Source organism: Triturus cristatus, chromosome 2_2, assembly GCF_964204655.1.
Source record: "Triturus cristatus chromosome 2_2, aTriCri1.1, whole genome shotgun sequence".
Lineage (NCBI taxonomy): Eukaryota > Metazoa > Chordata > Amphibia > Caudata > Salamandridae > Triturus > Triturus cristatus.
Window position 1 is genome coordinate 82969188 of NC_140582.1, and position 24365 is coordinate 82993552.

General features: G+C 46.3%; 1 protein-coding gene across 2 annotated transcripts in view; it reads right to left on the minus strand.

The window, feature by feature from the left end:
- Positions 1–24365, minus strand: part of SRP72 (signal recognition particle 72) — a 259141-nt gene that overhangs the window by 90046 nt on the left and 144730 nt on the right. For both annotated transcript variants that reach the window (XM_085641079.1, XM_085641078.1), the window contains exon 12: positions 10287–10351. In XM_085641079.1, the coding sequence (XP_085497205.1) occupies positions 10287–10351 (65 nt within the window). The remainder of the gene's footprint in view (positions 1–10286; positions 10352–24365) is intronic.

Sequence of the window (24365 nt, forward strand, 5' to 3'; positions counted from 1 at the left end):
ACAGTTGAAAACGAACATTGAATGAACTGAGTTCGGGGATCACCCGCTTCGGGGGACCGCCTAGAGCACACTTCTCCATCCAACTCAATGGATGTGGACGGGGACAGATTATGATGTGGAGCCCGAAAGGCCCCATGTCTGTGCAGGCATCCTCACGTCCCACACAATGGCCCACAGTGACCGCATTATCTATCCATGCCAACCACCCCCCGCAGCATCACTTTCCCGCTGTTCGATGAACAATAACCAACCCCCAGCCAACTAGTATCTATCCCTCCCAGTTCTGTCACTTGTACCAGGGTCCCAGCTCCAGCCACCAGAGCCCATTTCTCCAGCTACCCATCGATCCTGTTATCTCCCATTCCCATGGGCTGCACATTACCGCAACACAGAGCGTCAATGTTTACCACTAGGTGGGCCCCAGCTTGTTATAGCATTACCTCCTCGGTAGCCCGTAGTCAACAGCTACCTTAGTCCCACCAGGGCTGGAGTATCATTAGAGTTACCAGTTATCAGCAGGGCGTGGGCCTGGGCAGTCCTGTTCGTGGCACTCGCACGTGCAGTCTCCGACAGTCCACAGGGGCCATCGCCGTCCCTGCCGACCCACATTGGCCTCCCCATCGGGGCCGCAGAAGCGTCTCATGATGGGCAGCGCCGCCGCCACCCTCCGGGCAGCTCTCTTTTGCAATCTACTAGTCGGTGTCCGCAGCCTGATCAGTTCTCTGCCTCTCTTTGCGCTTGGCTCCGATTTTTTGGACGAGATCTTGTGCCGCCTGAGGTGTGTGACACAGCGTTGCACAGCCCCCATGTGTTATACGAAGCCTAGCTGGATAGAGCATGGCGTAGTCAACACCAAGGTCGCGCAGTTTCTTTTTAACCGGATTGAACTCCTTCCGTGCCTGCTGGACTGCGACTGTGAAGTCCGGATAGAATTCCAGAATATTGCCCTGGTGTGTGATCTGCTTTTTCCCCCGCGCTAGTCTGAGGATGGCATCGCGGTCCCTATAGTTTAGGACCCTAGCGACTATGGGACGCGGGGGCGCCCCAGGTTTCGGCCTCGGGGCCAGTGACCGATGCGCTCTTTCAATCAGGAACATCGAGGAGAGGTGCTCCGTGCCAAGAACGCTGCGAATCAGATCCTCGACATACGTTTCCATCCGGCCAGTGTTGGTGGACTCCGGAACCCCCGTGATTCTCACGTTATTGCGCCGCAATCGCGCCTCCAAGTCCTCCGTCTTGTTTTTTAGAACCTCCAGCAGTCTCTCGGTCTCCGCACACTTTTTGGCCGTGGTTTGCGAGACATCTTCCACCGCCCCAATGCGGGTCTCCGCCTCCGTCAGCCGCTCACCGTGCCCATCCAGCTTGGCCGCCATGTTGTCCACACGCAGCGTGATGGTGTCCAGTTTGCCATGGATGTCCTGCAGGCTTTGCTGGATGGCCCTCAGAACTCCTTCCATGCCTGGGGGTGTCGTCTCTCCAGCATCCATGGCAGTGTCCGACATCGCCGTAGCGCCCTTGGCCTGACGCTTGGTTTCAAATGGGAGTTTGGTTTGCGTCTTTTCCGGTTTCCCCATCTCGCGGCCTTCCTCCGTCAGTCACTCGGGGACCCGGTTTGCAGATTCACCAGTCGACGGCGGCACTCCCGCAGATGTGATGAGCTCCAGTTCAGCAGGGCACCAGTCTCAAAGCCCCTCTCAGCTCCCCGGGCGATCGCGTCTCCACCTCCGCACCTCACACTGCCCACACCTCTCCGATCATGCCCAATCTCGATGGCAGCCAGACCATGCGGTGCTTCCCTCGCCTGGTCGGTGAGCAATGGGGGCCGGGCGCACGTGTGCAGCGTGGTCCGTAATGCCCGGGAGCTCAGTCGACCTCCGTGCCTCGCCTGCGGCGCAGGGAGAGGGCCAGGAGCAAGCCGCTATGTGCAGGCAGGGGCGGCCGTCACCTCACTCGCGCCAGGCCAGCGTGGAACCCTCCAGGTACTCTCGTGCAGTGTTGGCCGATCGAGCCGGCAGGCCCAGGACAGCACCCCCAGCAGTCGCGCTAGTCCGCAGTTGCCTCGTCAGCGCCTCAGCGCGAAGCCAGTGTCATCTAATTGTGCAAGGTCACCGCGGCCACAGGGTCAGCACTCACCCCCATCTCAGGCGGGCGGGCAGTGCGCAGCGGCTTCCCGAGCCGATTTCGCACCATCTTCGGGCTCCATCGTCGTCCCCACCGCGGGGCGTTCTCTCTCGGCCGCAGCCGCCACCACGCGCCGCATCACCCTCCGGGTCACACACTGCCACGGAGCCCCCAGGTCCCCAGCACGAGTCCAACCTGTGGAGACAGCAGCCAGTGCAGTTGTCTCAGTCCCCGGTGGCAGCCCGCTTTTGAGGTCACAGCGGCTCACGACACCATTGCGCCTCCGTCCCCCTGGGCGCCACCATCTTGCCAGCCGTTAGATGCGCCCGCGGCGGAGTGCTAAACATCGCATTGCCGGTGCTACCGGTCCGCTCGGTCGGTCTCCGCACTTGCCACGGGTGGAGGCCGATATCCGATCACTGAGGCGTCGATTTCGAGCAGCGGCGCCTCTCGAATCACACCTGTTGCGCCATTTGTTTCCCCCGTCCGGCGGAGCTGTCTCAGGAGGCAGCCATTCCGCTGTGCGCCCTCTAGCGCCCCCCCATCGTGCCAATTTTTAAAAAGGGTGATAGGATGAATCCTGCCTGCTACCGCCCGATCTCATTGCTGGATTCAACAGTTAAGATCATCGGGCGGGTTTTATTAGACAGAATGCAGGTTTGGGCAGATGAACAAGATATTATAAGCGACCTGCAATAAGGGTTTTGCAAGGGCCTGGGCAAAGTCGAGCAGGGCTTAAACCTGCATATTTTATTGAACAAGTACACAAGGGCTACAAAGGGAAGATTATTCATGACCTTTGTGGACTTAATGGCAGCTTTTGACTGAGTCATCCATGATAAGCTGTTGTCAATTTTAGAAGGCTTACGTGTGGATGTTTTAATAATTGCATTTTTAAGGGAGCTTTACTCTGGGGCTAAGGCTAAGGTCAGATATGGGCTGGGTGGAGAATGCACTAGTCACTTTAGAGTTGGGAGAGGAGTGAGGCAAGGCTGCGTCCTTGTCCCATTTCTCTTCACACTATATATAAATAATTTAGAAACTATTTTAGTCAAAGAGTGCAGGGACTTACCTAAGGCGGCAAAGCGACCTATCCCTGCACTCTTGTATGCAGATGATGCTGTTTTAATGGCCCGCACACCACTTGGCCTCCAAAGGGTCGTTAACTCATTCTCTAGTTTTATGTCGAACTTGGGACTTACTATAAATTGTTCCAAAACATATACAATGAATTGCAGGGTCGGGTCAAATAAGAGGGTTAAAACTCTATACGTAGATGGAAGACCGATAGTGCACCAAAATATTTTCATATTTAGGGATACTATTTAATAGGACAGGATTATGGTCTGAGGCAGTCAAAACTGGACGCCTGCTGTTTGCTAAGGCGCTAATGGCCCTATCAAATTTTAGTCGTAAACTAGGAAGGCGCCCGCCAGTAGAACTCCTACACATTTACAGGTCTAAATGCGTGACCATAGCTACCTACGGAGCTGGCATATGGGGCTACGCAGACATAAATATCCTGCAGACTGCGGAAAATATTTTTCTTAAGTTTCTTTTGGCCCTACCACAAAGTACCTCAAACTACATTTGCCACCTGGAACTGGGCTTGCCATACTTGGAAGACACAATTAAGATTCAACCTGTCCTTCTTTGGCATAGAATCTGGATGTCAGAGGAAACCGGTTTTAACCGTTATATATTGGCAGATGCACTGAGGTCTGATGGTGTCAAACATATAAAATGGTTGGAATACGTGAAAATGTTCCTTGTAAAACTAGGACACCCGGAATATTTCACAGAGCCTTTTTCTATGCGTAGTGTATCTAGAAAAGACCTTAAAACCAGCTGTATGGGTCTTTTGGGCGAAATTAGAGCCACAGATGAAATGAGAAAGTCTACGGTACAAGCCCATCACTTAACTTTGCTGACCTCAACAATTCAGCCGTACATACCTTTAATAGATGGAGACTTTGATCGTTTTTTATGGACTCGCTTTAGATTGAATATTTTATATAGATGCCTAAGTTTTCCTGTAGTAAATGATTGGTCTAAAGATTTAAGTGCCCGTGTGACGACGTCTCAGTACAATCAACTATCCATATCATGTTTTTCTGCAAATACTACGATACATTAAGAAAGAGATGGATTACTCCTGTTTTAAAGAATTTTGATTTGAGACGCTGCCGACCGGCATTTTTAGCATTGCAATTTTTAGAAAATGAATTTGTCATTGCATCCGTTATCGCGTTTCTTAAAAATGTTTTTAATTCTTGGAAATCCATGATAATGTGATCTGTAATTATGCACTTTTCTGGCTCAGAAACAATTTTTAATAATGCATTTTACTGTGCTTTCATGGTTATTGTCTATTCTAACCGAATAAAGATATTTGATTGATTGATACTGACAAGACAAAAACTGAGGAATGGAACAGGTAAAAGTTTCAAAGAGTATTCACCAGTTGGGTGCACATGGTTTGGGTTCTCTTTTCAAGAACTCTGGTGCTCATTCTTAAAAAAACAGTGGGTTAACCATGCAGTTTTAAAGAACACACTTTTATTATTCAGAGCCATGCAGGCTCTCAGGGCCAGATGCATCAAAAAATGTTTTGAGATTCCCTAATTGCAGATCTTTGCAATTCGCAATTAGGGAATTACAAAACAGCATGCATAAAAGTGTGCAGTACACTTTCTGCGATTCCGAAGGGGTCGCAAATGACCTACCTCATGAATATTAATGAGGTAGCTCACAATTTGCGACCTCCTAGTAATCGCAAAAATCACAGGATTGGTGGCCTGCTGAGACCAGCCTGTGATTGCTTTTAAATGAAGCAATCTTTTTTTGTAAAGCAGCCTGTTTTCCTTAAAGGAAAACGAGATGCTTTACAAAAAGAGAAATTGTAAGTTTTATTTTCATTTTTTAAGAGCAGGCAGTGGTCCGTGGAAGCTGCCTTCACTGGCTCAATTCACCAGCTTTTCTCATAAGCCCAGGTCTTCCCCAAACTGGCCCTGGGTCAGCTTAAGGGGACCAGCTGCACTGCCCCAAGGAGAGGCTCACTAGTCTTGGGGTTAGTTACAGACAGAGTCCTTACCCCCACCCTTAGCTGACATCACTATCAGGGCCTTTCTCATCAAAACTTGAAAGGGGAGCTTCTCCTGTGTTGGCTCCAAATTTCTGGGCATCCTCCTTTGTTCTATGAGCCTGGGCTACCCCAACCCCCAATGCAGTGTGAAAGCTAACTACCAGATGCAAACTGTCCTGTAAATATGGAAAAAAAACATTTTGCTATATGGAGACAGAAAGAAAGATTTCAATTTTTTGTTGTTGTTGTAAAGACAAGAATTCAAGAGGTGGCTATGTATTGTTAGTTTCCTGGGTATGCACTTTGCATAAAATTTAAGATAGAATATCCATTGGAAAGCAATTAAAGCTAATGCCTTACCACCGATTATGGGGCTATATAAATGTAGGAAGGAGTTCTGAGGATCAAAGTTGGATCCAGTTTTAACAGCATATAAACCAATGGTTCTTTCCAAACAGCTATGTGGAACAGAAATGATGTAATTGAGTGAAATAACTGGTTGGGATAGAATTGAAGGGCAGTGCGTAAAAAGGATACTGTATCTACCTAATTCAGCTGTAGTCCAGGCGGTAATATTGGAGACTGGACTGACCTCATGGTCTTGTTTATCTGAAAGTTCAAGACTGACACGGAGATTCAATTATTATAATCCAGTGAAGCGAAAATATTGTTGTGCAGAGAGGAGGTACTGAAGAGCGGGTAGAAATGGGCGATGAGTTTAAAATGCACTGCATCAAAGTTAAGAGTTGCATTTTCCAGCCCACTCCAGGTGTGACCTTACAGTTGATCTTTCAAAAAGCGAATTACGATCAAATGGAAGCCAGGGCCAGAGATAGAGATTGCACATATATAGGCAAGAAGTAAACATCTCTATGTTGGGCTGCATGGCAGAATGGAGCCTAATACCCCTATCCTTCAACGCTACCTCGATGAGGCAGGACATTTTCAAATTGGGATAAACCCCTTGTGATCTTGTATTGAGGCGACCAAGGGGCTGAAAGAACCTAAAGGCCTCTAACTGTGGGCTGGGAATGAAATGTTCAAACTCACATATCTTTTTGGACTGTCTGCTTTTTTTGGGATGGAGAGTTGTAGAGTTTTAAAACCAGTCTTAGCGAAATATGATATTTTTTAGAGACAGGACTCAATTAAGTTTTCATCCACAATGCAGTTTTTAGGTTTCGCTGAGCCAGCGCATGCGCTGCTCTGCGAGAAATTTAGTGTGTGGGTTTTCAAAGTGCTGCCACAGGCTTTTGGTGGCCTAGCGCTTACGTTCACACGAGCGTGCACGCACGCAGCCGCAATCTGTCTTTGATCGCGATCACTTTCAAGGGCCGCGCGGCCAATGCTTGTTATTAAAGTCCCTTCTAAAAAACACACCTTAAAATGGCCTTTCTTGTTCGTAGATTGGCCCAGGGATCAGCGCTCACTACCTGACCCTATGCTGCACAATCTTACCATCCCCATCAAACCCAGAACAGGGAACTCCCAAGCTGTGTCTAAGTACAAGCCCAGCAGAGTTCCCATTTCCTACCTCCTAAACACAGCCATGGGACAGGACAAAAAAAGGAAGGATTATGTGTATGATAAGACTTTTACTACCCCTTGCGTCAGTGAGCGGTAGGGCGTAACATGACACCTGTGGCATCACATTTCTAGCATGCAAACACGCAAATTGACATCGGGTACGGTGTTAGGAGATATCATTAAAGAGGAAGGCAATGATGTGCAAGGAATCCTGTCAGTTATGCCCAACTGCTGTTTCGGCCTTATTAGTGCGGCCTCGTTCGATGCCCTAGCCATCACCAGTACACTGTTGATGAGAAGAAGGTTGTGTCACCACCCTGCCACGTGTGAAGATGTGATCATGTCCTGCCAAAACCTTGATCAGCGGAGCCGATGCTGTCACCAGTTCACCCGCAATGGAGACGCCCTACGACTAACATCCCATGAGTCTTCCAGCACGCTGAACCTTGACTCTCCGATGGCAGCACTGTCATCACCCAGCCAGCAAGCGGTGATGCATCTCCACCGCTCGGGGGCAGCACCAGACCGCACTCAGAACACGCTGAGTTAGCCACAGGGAGCCTTGCCTCTCTGCAGCATCACAACTTCAAAGACCCAAGTAAGGTAAGATTCCCATACATACCAAAGCACGGTTGGGCACACCTTCCTGGCCCACCACACGAACATTGGCAGTCACTCAATACACCCCAGTCCAGTATGTCTGGTGCAATTCGTACACCCACCAGACAGAAAGGGGCACGCTTGAAGACCATCACTTCACATTAACCCAAGGACAAAACCAACAAGCATTTGCAATGCAATCGGTCTCGCCTTTGGGACCTTATATGTATTTAGGTATGCAGCACATTAACTTGGGTGCTGAAACATCTACTATTTTTTAACATGGAGAGAAAGTAAGCACCAAACTGCGTGACATGCCAGGTATGGAAACACATGGAGAGAAATATTGCCTTTCAGCGGGAAATGGTATAGTCCAAAGCTCTGTTTTTAATATAAAATCAGGGCCTTCGGTGGTCATATCACTGAAAATACAAGATTTTAAAAAAATATTGTCTACGGGTGCTCGTGGAAGACAATTTCTATGGACTGGAATCTAGAGAATACTAAAGTGATTCTGGTATTTTACTGACCTCTGCTGGTCGTTTTCTATCAAGAAAGTTAAATAGAGACAGTTACCTGAAAAATAAAAAAACTAAAGTCCCTCAGCAGAAAGCAATTCTGGTACTTTACTGACCTCTACTGGTCTTTTCTATCAAGACGGTTAAATAGAGGCAGTTGAACAGAAAGAAAATCCCTAAGCGGAAGCAGACAAGTCCTAGGGTGATCTCCAGAGCCCACAAAGTACATACACATATAAGTATATAAAGTATATACTAAAGTATATACAAGAGGTCTCGAATGCCCAACCTAAAAACAATGCGGCCACTTCTGGCATGTCTCTTTTTCAGGTACAACGAATACCACCATGACTTGCTTTCTTTCCTTGATTCTACTGGTAGCAAGAATTGCCAAAGCCAATGGATCTCGCCTTTCAGGATGTGTTGGCTTTACCAATGGTTGTAGCCATGCTGTACAGCATCCCTGATCCTATGACATATGCTTTTGAAAAAGAAAAAAAACAGCAGCAGCGTCATCATTTTGTAGACATATGCCCACTAATAGACGCAATTGCTTTTTTTTCCTGTTTGCTGATCCGATTTCAATTCGTTAGAAAGAAAAACAAGCATTGGCATAGCCAATAGGTCTCACCTTTGGGACCTTAGAAGTGTTTAGTTACCCAGCACAATATCCTTGGTGCAACAACATCAAGTGTTGCATGGCTAAACACTTAGAAGGTCCCAACGGCGAGACCTATTGGCTATGCCAATGCTTGTTTGATGTGGTTTGTGCAACAGAGTTTTTCCTAACTGCAATTACAGGAAGATTAATAAGATTTAGTGCTCTGTAGTCTTTGGGACATGAAATGGAAATGTTTACTAGGACTAAAAGTAAGGGATTTTAAATACTTCATGTATGTGATGGTTGAATTTCGTGTTTTATTTTAGAGGATATTCTAATGGATTAAATAGAATTATTGTATGAACTTTGTTTAATGGACTATGGTCTAAATAAACATTTTATGTATCAAACTGAACTTGGCCCAGTAGGATGACAATATATAATATGACAATTCTGGACGACCATTAAGATGTACATGCAGATTCTTGGGGACCTGCATATTCAAACTGAACATGTTCAACCCCAGTTTTACATCTCACTCAACTGTGTAGGCCTAAGGGAAGCAAAACTGAAATTTAATACAGATTTACCCCCATGTGTATAATAGAGTGACACTGCAGATAATCAGGTAAACCCTACTGACCTATCTATGAGTGCCAGTCAATATTATATGGTCTACCCCAGACAGACATCTATCCCTGCAGAGTCCTTTCTGCGCCAGGCTTCCTGTGTGCAATAACCAGGCTGCGCACTTTGGTTATCTCACAAGTGCAGCCCGCACACGTTTACCAGTAATCAGCCCAGTGGCCCTTACCTTAGTGGCGTTGCAGTGGCCTTATCTTAAAAGGCAGACTTTGGCTGTAAACCTGTGCAGTCCAATTATCATGAGATTACAATGGGTGATACTGGAGTCGAGAGATTCACCCAGAGTAAATGTCCAAAAACCGGATGATCAAAAAGCAAACATTCTGGGAGGACTTAATGGGCAGAACCTATTTTGCTACAGCTGTACAGCAGAGAGACCAAGGCTAATTCCTGGAGTCAATCAACATCAAAGTACATCTCTTTAATGGAAGAACAACCCTAATCTAAATGTTTATGGTTTCTAAAACTAAGTTGGGGGGGGCAGCGGGGTGTGTGTGTTCATGATAAAATACATTATACTGATTTTTCCACAGTTTCGATAGAGTACGATGCAGTTAAATGCAACCCTGTAATTCACTTTTTTTATTCATCATGCAGTCCAGGTGTAAGTAGTAGCCTTCTTAAACTGCTGTACAAACGCATCCTATTTAAAAACATATATATCCTTGGGTCGTAAATCTGGGCTGGCAAATCCTCCATGTGTGTCCTTACATCCTTGCTAGAAATAACCAAACACTGCCTTTTACACGGCCAATATAAGTGACGTGTGTCAGCACATCCAGGCAATGGCCAAAACAGGAAACCAGTACCCTTATCACAGATTTGCATGCGCTGGATACGTAGTCCGTCATAACAACTAAAAAGGGAATTTGAAACGTTATCCTGCTGTACGAGGAACCAGTATCTTCCAACTGGATCATCATATATTTACATAGATCATTTGGAAATGCATTCATTAGAACCAGGATTAAATTAACGAAAAACGGGAGCTTCAGGTAGCAACTGCTTACAGGGATAGGCTGGAAGAGGAATTCTGGGCAGTAGGTGCAACACAACAACATTCAGGGTAAATTGGAAACAGCTGAATAGGAATGGATTTATCCATTTCAAAAGAATAATAGTAAAGAGGTGCAATTAAGCAGCTTAACTGCTGGGGGGAAAAAAATCTGCATTTAACAGAGGTACTCACCATGCCTGGTTTATGCTGCAGCTCTTCTATACTCTGTAGGATCATACATGCTTTGGTTACACTCCCTTGAGAAAATAAATAAAGAACATTCTCAGAAGCTGTACGATGAAAACATAAGGACCCGTTGTACATTCGAAAGAAGAAACGTTTCTGCCAGAATCAACTTGTATATCTTTTTCAAATAAGGGATTGCAGGTGCTCCCAATATCGCTTTCTCTAGACCCTTCAATTTTAAACTGTGCTTAGTATGCCAGCCACAATGACCCAGAAGAAAGTGTTGAGGGATGAGAAGTAAGAGAAAGACAAGGGAATTTGGTTAACAGCAGGACCCGGCCCTGGATGCTGTTCTAAGAACAAGGTCATACATTCAATTATTATAACTGATGAGAACAGATAAAAGACAAGCATTGGCAAAGCCAATTGGTCGGGTCTATACAAGAGATACTGGCTTTGGCAAAGTAATTTTGCCATGGTGTACACCAGTGTCGCTACGTTCAGCATGGCTAAAAGTTAGTGGTGTGGAGTGTCCTAGAGTGGAGTGGGGGGCAGGTGGGGGAGTAGTGTCGTAGATTGGATTTGTTGGAGTAGAGTATGATAGAGGGGAGTAGGGGGAGCAGTGTGTCGTAGAGGTGAGTAGAGTCACTGGTTCAGTACCAGAGAGTGTCGTAGAGAGCAGTGTTGGAGTGGGGTGGAATAGGGTGGAGTGAGTTGGGGTGGATTGAGGTAGTGGGTTGGATTAGATTGAGGTAGGGGTGGATTGTACTGGAATAGAGTGAATTGGATGTAGAGTAGGTTGGATTGAGTGGAGTTGGATTGGAGTCTCGACTGAATGGGGTGGATTGGAGAGGGGTGCGGTGGATTAGATTGGTTTGGGATGGATTGGATTACAGTAGCGTGGCTTGGAGTGGGGTGAATTGGAGTGGAGGGATTGGAGTGGGGGTGTGGATTGGATTTGAATGGGGTGGGTTGGATTGGGTGGGGTGAATTGGAGTGGGGCAGGCACATTGCTTTGGATTGCAGTGGGGAAGAATGTTTTAGATTGGAGTGGGGCAGATTGTTTTGGATTGGAGTGGGCAGATTGGAGAGGAGCAGGTTATTTTGGATCGAGTGAGGAAGATTGTTTTGGATTGGAGCAGATTGTTTTGGATTGGAGTGGGGCAGATTGTTTTGTATTGGAGTGGGGAAGGTTGTTTTGGAGTAGGGCAAACTGGAGTGGAGCAGATTGGAGTGTGGCAGATTGAAGTGGATTGGATTGGGGTGAGTGATCTGGATTAGACTGTGATGGATTGAATTGAGTGGGGTAGATTGGGGTGGGGTGGATTGGCGTAGATTAGAGTGGGGTGGAGTTGTAAGTAATATAATTTTAATGTTTTTAGTTATTTAAAACCATGACAATTTTAAGATAAAAACATCAAAATATCACATGCTTCTTTCGTAAAAATAGGACTTGATAAAACATTTGACCTAAATTCAATATGAAAAATAGTTCAATAAATGTTCATATTACAGGTGCATGGTGCTGACTGAGGCTATTACATTAAACCATTGCCATTAATTCACCCATCCTGTGCCCCGAACTACTTGCCAGGAACTGTTTAAAGTATTATGCGTCTATGCATGGTGCAATACACTCCTATTATGGGTGCACAAACTGCAGGATAGTGACTGGGACTATTGAGTTAAACATTTACCATTAATTTGGCCATTCTGTGACCCAGGCTATTTACCAAGAACTGTTTAAAGTGCAAAAAAACTATGCAGTGGTGGGATGCGCTCACATTACAGGGGCACAAAGTGCATAGTACGGACTAGAGCTATCACACTAAACATTTACCACTGATTCACCCATCCTGTGCCCCAGACTACTTGCCAAAAAACAGTTTAAAGTGCAATAGATCTATGCAAGGTGCCATCGGGGGGAACCACAACAGTTGGGCGTTGGACTTTAGTGCAGTAAGGACAAAATTGCTTAAACCACAACATTCTGTGCATTTGAATTTCTATACAGACAAAGCTTTCTTATTCAGAACTTTATAAGTGTCCTTCAAGAGTTTTAAAAATCTAGCAGCTAACTGGACATGGAGCCAACTTAAGCATGTTTCTATCGCAATTTAACATTGCCCTATTCCTAATTGAGGAAATACAGGTACAAACAACGTGCAGCAGCAATTCAAGTTTGTAATCACACAGTCTTCAGTTCAAAGCCTTTGTCCCTTTCAGTTGTCCAAATTTGTGGCTTTTAGAGGTATAGCTCCGCATCTTAGCCTTATTAAATCTTTTTTCATTTTGAGGCTCATATGGCTAGATACAGGTCAAGTCCTCCCTTTGGACTGGTAGAGGGCGAGACTCAATTTTTTGTGGGCCTTTGATGAAAGCTCGTGTCGATCTTAGTCAGCGGATTTCTATCTTGCATTTTTAATAACTTAGCACATAGTTTTGCTGGAAGCTTCATGTCAATAATGTCTCAACGCCCACGGCGTTGATTGAATTCTTCGCATATTCTCTCCATGCAAACTTAACACCCTTGATACTTGACCATATTAGCTACCTCAACGAGCCAGTAGGGCCAGCCTTAAGTTTAAAATAATAATTTAAGAATCTTGTTTTCCCCACGTTTGCTTGCTTAAGTTAAATTCTAGGCACATTTGTGATGTCAGCAGCCCTACATGCCAAGAACAGATGCATACTGGTAAGTAGCATATTCGGTTCGAGGCATGTGGGCTGCTGAATTCATATCTGTGCATAGATTATATAGCAGTCCCTCCATTTAGCGGCGGCTTCCCGTGCCAGCGGCAGCAGTCTGAAAAAGAGTTTTGAGAACAGCCTGTCCTACAGCGGCCTGCTGTCTTGAGTGTACATCTACACAGTAGTGCTTGGTAAATGTATGTATAGTGGACCATGTGGCTGCTCTATATATCTCCTCTAAAGGAATATTTCCCAGGAAAGCCATGGAGGCCCCTAACTTCCGTGTGGAGTGGGCTCTTGGAGGAATTGTTAGTGTGCGCTTAGCTTTTTGATATCAAATCTGTATACACTTAACGATCCACCTAGCTATTCCTGCTTTGGAAATGGGGTTGCCTTTGTACTGTGGAGGAAAGGCAACAAACAGTTGTTTTGTTTTCCTGAAATTTTGTGTTCTGTCAATATAGTACAGGAGAGCTCTTTTGATATCAAGTGTGTGGAGCATTCTCTCTGCTACATTCTCAGGATTAGGATAAAACACTGGTAGTTCTATGGATTGGTTCATATGGAACTGCGAAATTACCTTGGGCATGAAAGTAGGGTTGGTGCCTAGTACGACCCTGTTAGCATGAACCTGTATAAATGGCTCTTGAATGGTTAGTGCCTGAAGTTCACTAACTCTTCTTAGGGAAGTAATGGCAACTAGGAAAGCTACTTTCCATGTTAGAAATTGAATCTCACAAGAGTGTAGAGGTTTAAAAGGTGGTCCCATCAGTCTGGTGAGGACCACATTTAGGTTCCAGACTGGTGAAGGAGGGTGTCTTGGAGGAATCACACGTTTGAGTCCCTCCAAGAAAGCTCTGATGGCAGGCACTTTGAACAGTGAGAGGTGCTGCCTGTTCTGAAGGTAAGCTGCCAGTGCGGTTAAATATATACGGATGGAATTGTATGCTAGATTGCATCGGTATAAGTGTAATAGATAACAGATAATGTTTTGCGTTGATGCATCCAGCGGATTGATGTCATTATTTTTACAATAAATGATAAATCTTTTCCACTTAGCCGCGTAGCAAGCTCTGGTAGTGGGTCTCCGTGCCTCCTTGATGATATTCATACATTCTGGAGGCAAGTTTAGGTAGCCAAATTCTAAGATCTCAGGAGCCAGATCGCCAGGTTCAGCTGTTGCGGATCTGGGTGCTGAATCTCGCCATGGCTCTGCGTTAAAAGCGTGGGTGTTAGCCGTAGTCGTTGATGCGGTACCACGGAGAGTTCCAGAAACGTGGTGTACCATGGTTGGCGTGCCCACGTTGGAGCAACCAGGATGAGCGTCAGTGAGTGTTGCCTCAGTTTGCGTGCCACCAGCGGTATTAATGGTGCTGGGGGAAAAGCGTATGCAAATCTGCCTGACCAGTTCATCCATATTGCATTGCCCTGCGACTGTGGATGTGGGAACCTGGCGGCAAAGTTTTGGCATTTTGCGTTTTCCCTTGTGGCGAATAGGTCTATCTCTGGATGACCCCACCGTTGGAAGTACGGTTGGAGTACTGATGTATGTAACTCCCACTCGTGTATTTGGTGGCTGTGTCTGCTGAGCAGATCCGCCATCTGGTTGTCCTTGCCCGGGAGGTGTTCCGCCATGAGGAAGATGTTCCTCTGAATGGCCCACTTCCACATGCTCTGAGCCAGATGAGACAACTGTGGGGAGTGTGTCCCTCCCTGCTTTTGTATGTAGTACATGGCGGTCATGTTGTCCGTCCGGATCAACACGACTTTGTTGCACAAGTGTACTTTGAATGCCTTCATTGCAAGGAAGATTGCCATGAGTTCCAGAAGGTTGATGTGCATCCTTCTTTGCTGTGTCGTCCATAGTCCCTGCACTGTGTAATTGAGTACATGAGCTCCCCATCCCTGGAGAGACGCGTCCGCCGTCAGTATGATTTGTGGGACAGGCTCTCGGAACGGTCGGCCCTTGCAAAGGTTTTGTGGAATCCACCAATGCAGAGAGTTGTATGCCCGACCGCTCACCAACACTAGGTCCTTCAATTGTCCGTGAGCCCGATTCCACTGACGTGCCAAGCACTCCTGAAGCGGGCGCATATGTAACCTGGCGTGCGGGACTATGAAGATGCAGGAGGCCATCATGCCTATCAACTGCATAAACACTCGTGCCGGTAGTGAGTGTTGAGGTTTGAACTTTGTTATGAGTAACTGCATGCTGTTGATACTTACTGAATTGGGCTGTGCCTTGGCTGCCAGAGTGTCTATGGTCGCGCCTAGGTACTGCTGTACGTGGGTGGGTTGAAGGTGGGACTTTGGATAATTCAGGGAGAAGCCAAGGCTGTGAAGAAGGCGAATGGTGTGGGTTACGTGGTTGGCACACTGCTGGGCCGACCTTCCCTGGATAAGCCAGTCGTCCAGATAAGGATAGACATGTATGTGTTGTCTCCTTAAGTGCGCCGCCACTGTTGCCAGGCACTTGGTAAACACTCTGGGTGCTGTTGTTACTCCGAAAGGGAGGACTTTGAACTGGTAATGTTGGTTGAGAACAGTGAACCTGAGATATTTTCTGTGTGATGGGTGTATGGGTATATGGGTATATGGAAATACGCATCTTTGAGATCTAGTGTCGCGAGAAAGTCTCCCTGTTTAAGCAACGGCAGCACCTGTTGCAAGGTGAGCATGTGAAAATGCTCTGGCAGAATGTAACGGTTTAGAGGTCTTAAATCCAGTATGGGTCTGAGAGACCCGTCCTTTTTGGGGATCAGAAAATACAGTGAGTACACTCCTGATCCCTGTTCTTCTGCTGGCACGAGTTCTATGGCTCCTTTTTGGAGCATACTGAGAACTTCCTGGTGGAATAAGTGCAAGTGCTCTGCGGACATAGGACGGTGTCTTGGTGGTATGTTTGGTGGAGTGGATGTGAGCTCCAGACAATAACCGTACTGGACAATGGCTCTCACCCACCTGTCTGTAGTGATGGACTTCCAGACCGGCAGGAACTCTTGGAGTCTCCCCCCGACAGGTGTTACGTGGTCGGGGGGCAGTGACAAGGCGTCACTGTTTGTTGGTGGCGGAGGACCTGGAGCTGTTGTTTCCTTGGCCTCTGCCCTCGACGTTGTTTCCACGGTATCCACCTCTGTTATTCTTATTATAGGTGGTCTGTGTACCTTGTTTAGTGTAATGCGACTGTTGGGAGTTCTGGCCTCTAGATGGTCCTCTGTTGGTAGAGCGACGAAAGGACCCACTCCTAAACTGCTGTGATTGCAGAGCCCCCATAGACTTTGCAGTCTCTGTATCTTTTTTGATCTTTTCTAGGGTGGTGTCAACTTCGGGGCCAAAAAGGGAGTCAGGGTTGACAGGTTGATTGAGTATTGTTGTCTGTATCTCTGGTTTGAATCCTGAGATTCTCAACCAAGCATGCCTTCTTAACATGACGCTGGTGTTAATAGCCTTAGCTGCAGTGTCCGCTACGTCAAGAGCGCACTTAATAGAAGCGTTGGTTATGAGCTTCCCTTCCGTAATAAGCGATTCTGCTCCTTCCTTAAACTGATCTGGGAGGTGCTGTAGCAGTGTCTCTAGGGTATCATAATGCGCCCTGTTGTATTGAGCCAGAAGTGCCGGAGTGTTGGCAATTCTCCAGATGTTAGCTGCCTGTGCACCAACTCTTTTTCCTGAAGTTTCCAAGACCTTAGACTCCTTGTCAGGGGGAGGAGCATCACCCGTTGTCTGTGAATTGGCTCTCTTCCGAGCATTGGACACCACCAACGAGTCCAAAGGCAACTGGCCTCTTATGTAGGTAGGGTCCACAGGAGCTGGCCTATATTTTTTCTCAATCCTAGGGTTTAGTACTCTCGCCCTCGTGGTTTCCTTAAAAATGTCATTAGCCGGTTTTAGGACCCCCTTCAGCATGGGCAGAGTCTTAACAGATCTTTCTGAGGTAGAGAAGGTATCCATCAGAAAATCATCCTCAATAGGATCAGTGTGGAGCTGTACATCATGATTTTTAGCTGCTCTCTCAATCAAGGCATTGAAAGCAGCAGTATCCTCAGTAGGAGATGATTTTACCACATATGCCGGTGTGTCTGGAGCAGTATGTGGGTCCCCTGTACCAATTTCGTCCACCCAAGGTTGGTTTTGATCTTCAGGGTCAGTGTCCACAGGATAAGTGTCCTCAACATCACCAGCATCCCCCGCATCCACATCAAATTGTGTGGGTGAGAATGACTGAGGCTCCTGGTCATAATATTGAACATGTTCTACTAGAACTGGTGACGTGGTCCTCTTCTTCTTCAATGGAATTTTGTAGGGCTCCATTGATTTCTCTGGCAGTATCTTTCTTTTATATATTGACAGTCTACCAGTCTCCGCATCGATAAACTGCCTTGGCTCCTCATCTTCCTGAGGTACTTCGACAGCTCTCTGTCCCATTGGCATTCCTGTTGGTGCTTCGACAGGTTTCTTCGGGTCGACCCCTTTTCGCGGTTCGAGACCCTTCTTTGCGTCGAACATCTTCGGTCGTGCCGCCGGTGGTAGTCCGAGTTTTATGTGCGTCGACGCGATGTGCACTGTGCGGACCGTCTTCGGCTGCGGGGGTGCTTTTGCGCCGAGCATGGAAGCCGTGTCGTGGATGCGGAGTAACGACTCCGACACCTTCTTCTTTAGGAAGGGAGACGGCATTGTTGAGTCGACACGTTCCGTCGATACCCTTTTGGACGTGGCATCTAACCCCGAACCAGACACCGTGTTCTCGACACGAGGACCGGGATGGGTCGGCCGTCGCGAGGCGCTCTGTATTTTTGTGTCGACGATCCTCGGCTCTGATTTTTTCGGGTCGGCAACCTTGACTTTGGTTGTTGGCGCCGCCTTCGGCTCGACGTCCCCATGAGGTCTCTGTGCGTCGACGGCCTTCTTGTGTTTGTTCGGCTCTGAGGGCTTCGAGGCCTTGTTGCTGATGAGAGACTCTTTCACTTTCGGTTTCGAGGTAGGTGCCTGTGCCATCAGTTTCGATTTCGTTTGATCGAATGATGGCGCTTTCGATACCGATGGCTCTTTAGGGTAGTTCGTAGCGGGGCTTTTATGCGGGGCTGTAGAACGAGAGGAATGATCTTGGGTAAGGCCTTGTGGCGATCCCTCGACCTGAGCCTTATCGAGTGCCTCTCTGGGCCCTGTACCGACATGTGGGCCTAGCTCATCTTCTGAGCCATCTTCCTCGGCCCCAAGGGCCTCCTCGTCGTCTCCTACCTCTTCGACGACACCATCTTCCTGTTCGTCTACTATCCGCTCGTCTTCGGCATCATAGTCGGATTCGCGCTCCGAAGCCGGATCCGAGAGCTCCCCCCGAACTTCAAGGTCCACGACCTCCTCATCTTCTGTCCCGAAGATGTTGTCCGGGTATCGGCGTCGCTTTCTGCGCCTCGAGCCGAGCTGCCTGACGAATGCGAAGGGTCTTCTTCGATTGAAACCTGGAACACGCCATACAGGTGGCTTCGTCGTGGTTTGGAGAGAGGCACTTGTTGCACACCGGGTGAACGTCGAAGCGAGCATACTTAGCGTTGCAAAGAGGGCAACGCTTAAAGGGGCTATTCGATGTCTTTGGTTCCATCGTTGATGATTTACTCGAGAACGCCCTCGACAAATATACTTGGCTCTGAACGAAAACAATACCGACGAATGTAAAGGCCTAAATACTCAAAGAGCTAAGATTAGGACATCCGAACCCAATGGCGGAAAAAAATAATCTAAGGATGGAGGGGATGCCCATGCGCACTGTAGTCCAGGGGAGGATACTTCGAAGACTCTTCCAGGACAACAATGTGCAATCATCCGGACCCAACACTAGGCGGCGATCTATGCACAGATATGAATTCAGCAGCCCACATGCCTCGAACTGTTCCGCCTTCAGTGCTCTTAGGGATCTTAACTGGATACACATTGAGCAGAGGATCCTCTTTATATCGGTTTGCATTGTATTCAAAGCTCTCCAGAATAAGCGCCCAAAGAAGGTCCCTACGTTCAGCCACAGCTAATCTTGCCCAAGAAAACAGAATCAGTAGGGTGCGTTAAGGTTGGCGAGCTTTCCCTATCAAAGCTGCTCAGGTATGGAACAAGCTACCACCTCAACTGAGATCTCAAACAGACTAGATTAAATTTAGGAAAGTCCTTAAGACCATAGCTTTTCCTAAAATAACATTGATCCGGATGACCGCTGGCCCCTTACCCCCCTCCTTATCATTTTTGTCCAGTTTCTAATCATGACTTATGCATTCTTTGCGCCAGGATACCAGTCTGATCACAGTGCGCTCCATAAATACACCACACAAACACAAATGGGTCAAAACATCATTTTACAAATTACAATAAGAATGAAAATGTTGCTTTTCAATAACTACCCTCATCTTTTGAGAACAGCACCCAGGAGCAAAAACAAAAGAAAACATGAGTGCAAAGCGAGAGAAGAAGGCTTGGCAAAATACAAGAAAGTTAACTGTAGAAAATAAATCTTTGCAATTTTGTTTGTTCTGCTGAGCACGTTTTTGCCAGTCACACTCCTTCTGTTTGACGGGCATCAAAAGTTAAAAAGAACAAAACAGTACCTCAATCACGGCGGCAGAAGTGGACGGGCACTGATTAAGCTGAATCAATCAGTGCTTGGTCCCTGCTCCACAGAGAGGAGTGGATATGATGTCAGAATTGCCTTGACCAATTACAAGGCTGTAAAGAAGAGTGCCATGCAAGCGAAGAAATGTTAAGCAACGGGCAGGCTCCAAGCCCTTTTTGTTAACAACATTGTCTCGCAAGCGAGAAGCATGCACTAGCACGTTATGTTATAGGGTACTTATAGAGTGCACAGCTACTCGGAAAGAGTGTCCCGGTGCTAAGAGAGCCTCATGGCTAGTCTGTTGCTGTCACACAAAGAGGGAGAGACTAGAGTTGTTGATGAAACAGCCAGGTTTTCAGCTGCCTCCTGAAAGTCAGTAAATCATGCAAATGTCTGACCGGCACTGGCAGAAGGTTTCAGACACGGGCAGCCTGCACTTGGAACAAATGGCCGCCAGTCCGAATACGAAAGAATTTGGGAAGGGCCACCTGCTGTCGAGATGGTGACCTCAGGGTTCTGCCAGGGACATAGTGTAGAACTCTTTCTGATATAGTGGGCTCCCGTGCCGTGCAAAGCCTTAAAAGCCAAGACTAGAGATTTGAAGCGAATTCTATTATGGACAGGCAGCCAGTGCAAGGCTTTCTGGTGAGGAGAAATCCACGCTCTGGGTCCAAGCATGAGAACCGCCCTGGCGGCCACATTCTGGACCACCTGAAGTCTGTTTAATAAGTACTTTGGGAGACCTAGGAATAAAACATTAACACAGTCCAACCTGGAGACAATAAGAGCTTGGACCACAGTCTTTCCGTGAGTGAGAGATAACAGGGGGAGGAATTTCCTGAGCATTCGCAGGAGTCCAAAACAGGATCCTGTGACTGCCTTGATTTGAGCTTTCATGGATATGGTGTCATCCAACTTAACCCCCAAATTTTTGACCGTATTTACCAAGGTTTGGGGGGGTGACATATCTGAAGGCCAACATGGTTTCCACTCATCCCGAGAAGGAGAGCCAAAGAAGATTAGCTCTGATTTCTCTGGGTTGCATTTTAATTGGTTCTGTCTAAGATATGTTCTCAGCCTCAACCCTAAAAAAACGACACATTTGTGTGAATGCATTTCTTGCAAATAAGGGAGGATTAGCAAATTATTTTCTTTTTTGCTAAAGTGTAGCTAATACTTTAAATGCTTAGACAAGTGAGCTTTATTCTTCGGTTTTCTTGAGCACATTGCTCTAGCATGATGTCATTGCTGTTCAAAGACAGTGCTAGTAATGTTGTTGGGAAAACTCCCTTTTGGATTTATAGTATGATCAATTTGGAATATTCTTCTGTGCGTATTTGCAGTGTTCTGGACTGGGCTCTCAATGGCGGTTGAATGGACGTTGATGAATTTTACTGCCAAATAAATAATTTAAATTGGCAGTATCTGTAGACATTAACGTATTGATTAACCCCTTCCCCACTCATGACGGAACCGCTCCGTCATGAGCCACGGTCGCCGTGTGCTCATGACGGAGTGGTTCCGTCATGCTGCGGCCGTTGGCGGCCGCGCCGCCCACGCGGCGCTAATTCCCCGCCTGTGCGGGCGATTAGCGCAGTGGGCGGAGTCATGACGGAACCACTCCGTCATGAGCACAGCTCAATCACGGCTCATGACGGAGCGGTTCCGTCATGAGCACAGCGCCACTGCGCTGCCCCCAAACCCCCCCCAGCGCTGCGGCGGAATTCCCGCCGCAGCGAATGGGTTAAATAAAGGACATCTCATAGAGGTAGTTATCAATGTAATTCGAAATAAAACCTATACCTTTGGAAAGGGATTTGCAAGTAATGATGTGTAATAAACAATACATAATTATACTCTGAGTTTTGCCATTGTACTGTTAAACATTTATGTGCACATCAAAGCCATTTATTATTAGATTATTTCTCCATAACAGATATATTAATAAATGATGATGCTGGCTTTGAAGTCCAAAGCGCTCAATTAAAAGGGTCAACAGGATATTGTAGATGACTATCATAATGGTACTTTAATCACAACACTGGGTTTACACAGTGAGTCTTTCAAGGGCTCTATGTTGTATCATTTGTGAAAGAAAACTGTCTGTCCTCTAAACCAACAGTTCACAAACTTCTTAGAACAACAATCTTTTGTGAACCATCTACCTTTAATGGACATGAGGCAGGGCAATTTTTTTACGTAACTAGTGCGTTGTGTGGTACTGCATTATGTTCAGACGTACAGTTTTACTGATAAAACTATATAGCACACAAATGATAATGTGTGGAAATCGGGTTTTACCAAGTAAGTGTCTTGATTTGTTTCGATCCTATTAAAATCTCTGTTTCCAGTACGCTTCATAATTATTTAAAAAGTGATTCATTTTTGTTTTCCCAACTGCGGGATACATACAGTTCATTTACAGGTATTTACATTTGGTTGTATATTTAAAAAAACAACACCCTACATTGTCACATAATTCACTTTAAAAACTCGTCACTTTGTAGTCCAAGAAAAAAACGTAAACACCAATCACCATTTTAACAGAATAAAGCAGCCGGACCTCTGTCTCTGAATCACTGGCAAATGTGGAAAGTTAACCACGGAAATTAAAGGCATTTTTATTTATTGCTCTGACTTTTACAACCCACTAAAAATCAGCTTGTGACCCACCAGTAGGTCGCGACCCCCAGTTTGGGAAACACTGCTCCAAACTCTTTATTTAGGCCAGAGGGGCACTATAGGCCCAATTCACAGAACTAACTTAAGACTAAATTCTAAACTTACTACTTTTGGTATTCACAGAAGGCATTAAGTAGTAGTAAAGTTAGGATTTTGTCCCAAGTCTGTCCTAAGTCAAACTTAAGACAAAATCCTAACTTTACTACTACTAAATGCCTTCTGTGAATACCAAAAGTAGTACGTTTAGGATTTGGTCTTAAGTTAGTTCTGTGAATCGGGCCCTATGTGTACTTTAAAGGAACTCTAGCCCTGCTACTAAAAGGAAACAGTGCTGAATAAGAAACAACTTTAAAATAAAGCCTGGCCATTATTGAAGGACAAGTTACTTACCTTCGGTAACGATATATCCTTACCTTAGAATATCCCCAGGCGTCAGGCTGGATCCGGAAAGATTTTTCGTCAGCAGTACCCTTGCGCGTCGGTAGGCGGCGTCTGCGGCTCCGCATCCGTCGTCGGCGTTGTGATCGCCGGAATGACGGAGTACTTAGACGCCGCCCTCGCGCACTGACGTCAGTTCCGTACATAGCTTTCCGCGCCAGGAACGCAGAGCCATGCAAGAAACCGACACTGGTGCCATGAAACTAGGGCCCTGAAAGGGATGACCATAACCCTAGATATCGGTTTGCAGAACGGGGAGGATGGGTGGGGCGGTAAGGAATCTAACTAACTAATGTTTCTTACAGGTATATCGTTACCGAAGGTAAGTTACTTGTGCATCTGAAAGAAACACGTTAGTTAGATTCCTTACCTTAGAATAGATACCCCAGCAATACCAACCCCGGTGGTGGGTCTGCGAACCAAGATCACACCAGGAAGTCCTGGAGAACGGAACGGCCAAAGAAGCAGTCTCTCCGGACTTGGCTGTCCAGGCAGTAATGCTTGGGAAACGTGTGCAGCGAGGCCCACTTAGCTGCCTGACAAATGTCCTGCAGAGGGACTCTCCGTCCCAAGGCAGTAGTAGCCGCTGTGGCCCGAGTGGAATGGGCCCACAGCCCCACAGGATGATCCTTCTTAGCCAAGGAATAACAGACCTTAATGCACAAAACGACCCATCGAGAGAGGGTGCGCTTGTGCGCTGCCCGCCCCTTCTTAGCGCCCACGTTGCTAACGAAGAGTTGGTCGTCCACCTGGAACTGTTTTGTGCGATCCAGATAAAAGGAGAGTGCACGTTTTGGGTCCAGACGGTGGAGTCTCTCTTCCTCTTTCGAGGGATGCGGAGGCGGAAAGAAAGTGGGTGTGAGAAAGTGGCCCTGTATATACTGTTCCCAAATAGGTACAGGGTCCACAGTCCCCAGAGGCTTGGCAGAGGCTAAAGTTAGATATAACCTTACTCTCTAAAGTGGTAGCTTGGTCGAGCAGTAAGGCAGTAAGGCAGTATCAGAGGACAGTGTAAAGCATGTGTTGTACACACTCAGTCAGCAAATGGTCTCACACACTCAATAACTGAACTCTAGGCCAATGATTTATATATAAAAAATATATGCTTGTTTTATTTTAGAACCAACAATTGGATTTGAAATATACTTTCTCAGAATGAGATGCTTTATATAAACACTTTTGCAATATGCAATTGACTTTTGTAAACAGTTACAAGTGGTTGCAATATGCAACACTATTTTAAACACAATAATGCATTGAGTTCAATGGAAGTTTCATGTTATTTGCCACAGATTACTTTTAGGATTACTTTTGGAATTCCAGGACTGGATCTTAGATTCAGTCCTGGGTCAGTACTTGGAATCAAGTGATAAAAGTCGACTTAATTACTGTGATGATTATTAGACAATATTTTGCCATTTTAAAAGTTGCCACTTAGAAAATATTTCATAGAAAACAGTCAATGATTCCCTATGGCAAAAAATTCAAATCACAGGTATAGTATGTTCTCGTTACTTTTGTAATCCAGTACTGGGTGCCTAGACTGGGACCTTTATCCAAAACAGGTAAGTAATTACGTTTTCAGATATTATAAGATTTTTAAAGAATATTTAAAGATTGCAGAAATTGACAAGAAATTTCACAGAAAAACAGTCAATGATTTCCTATTGAAGAAAATT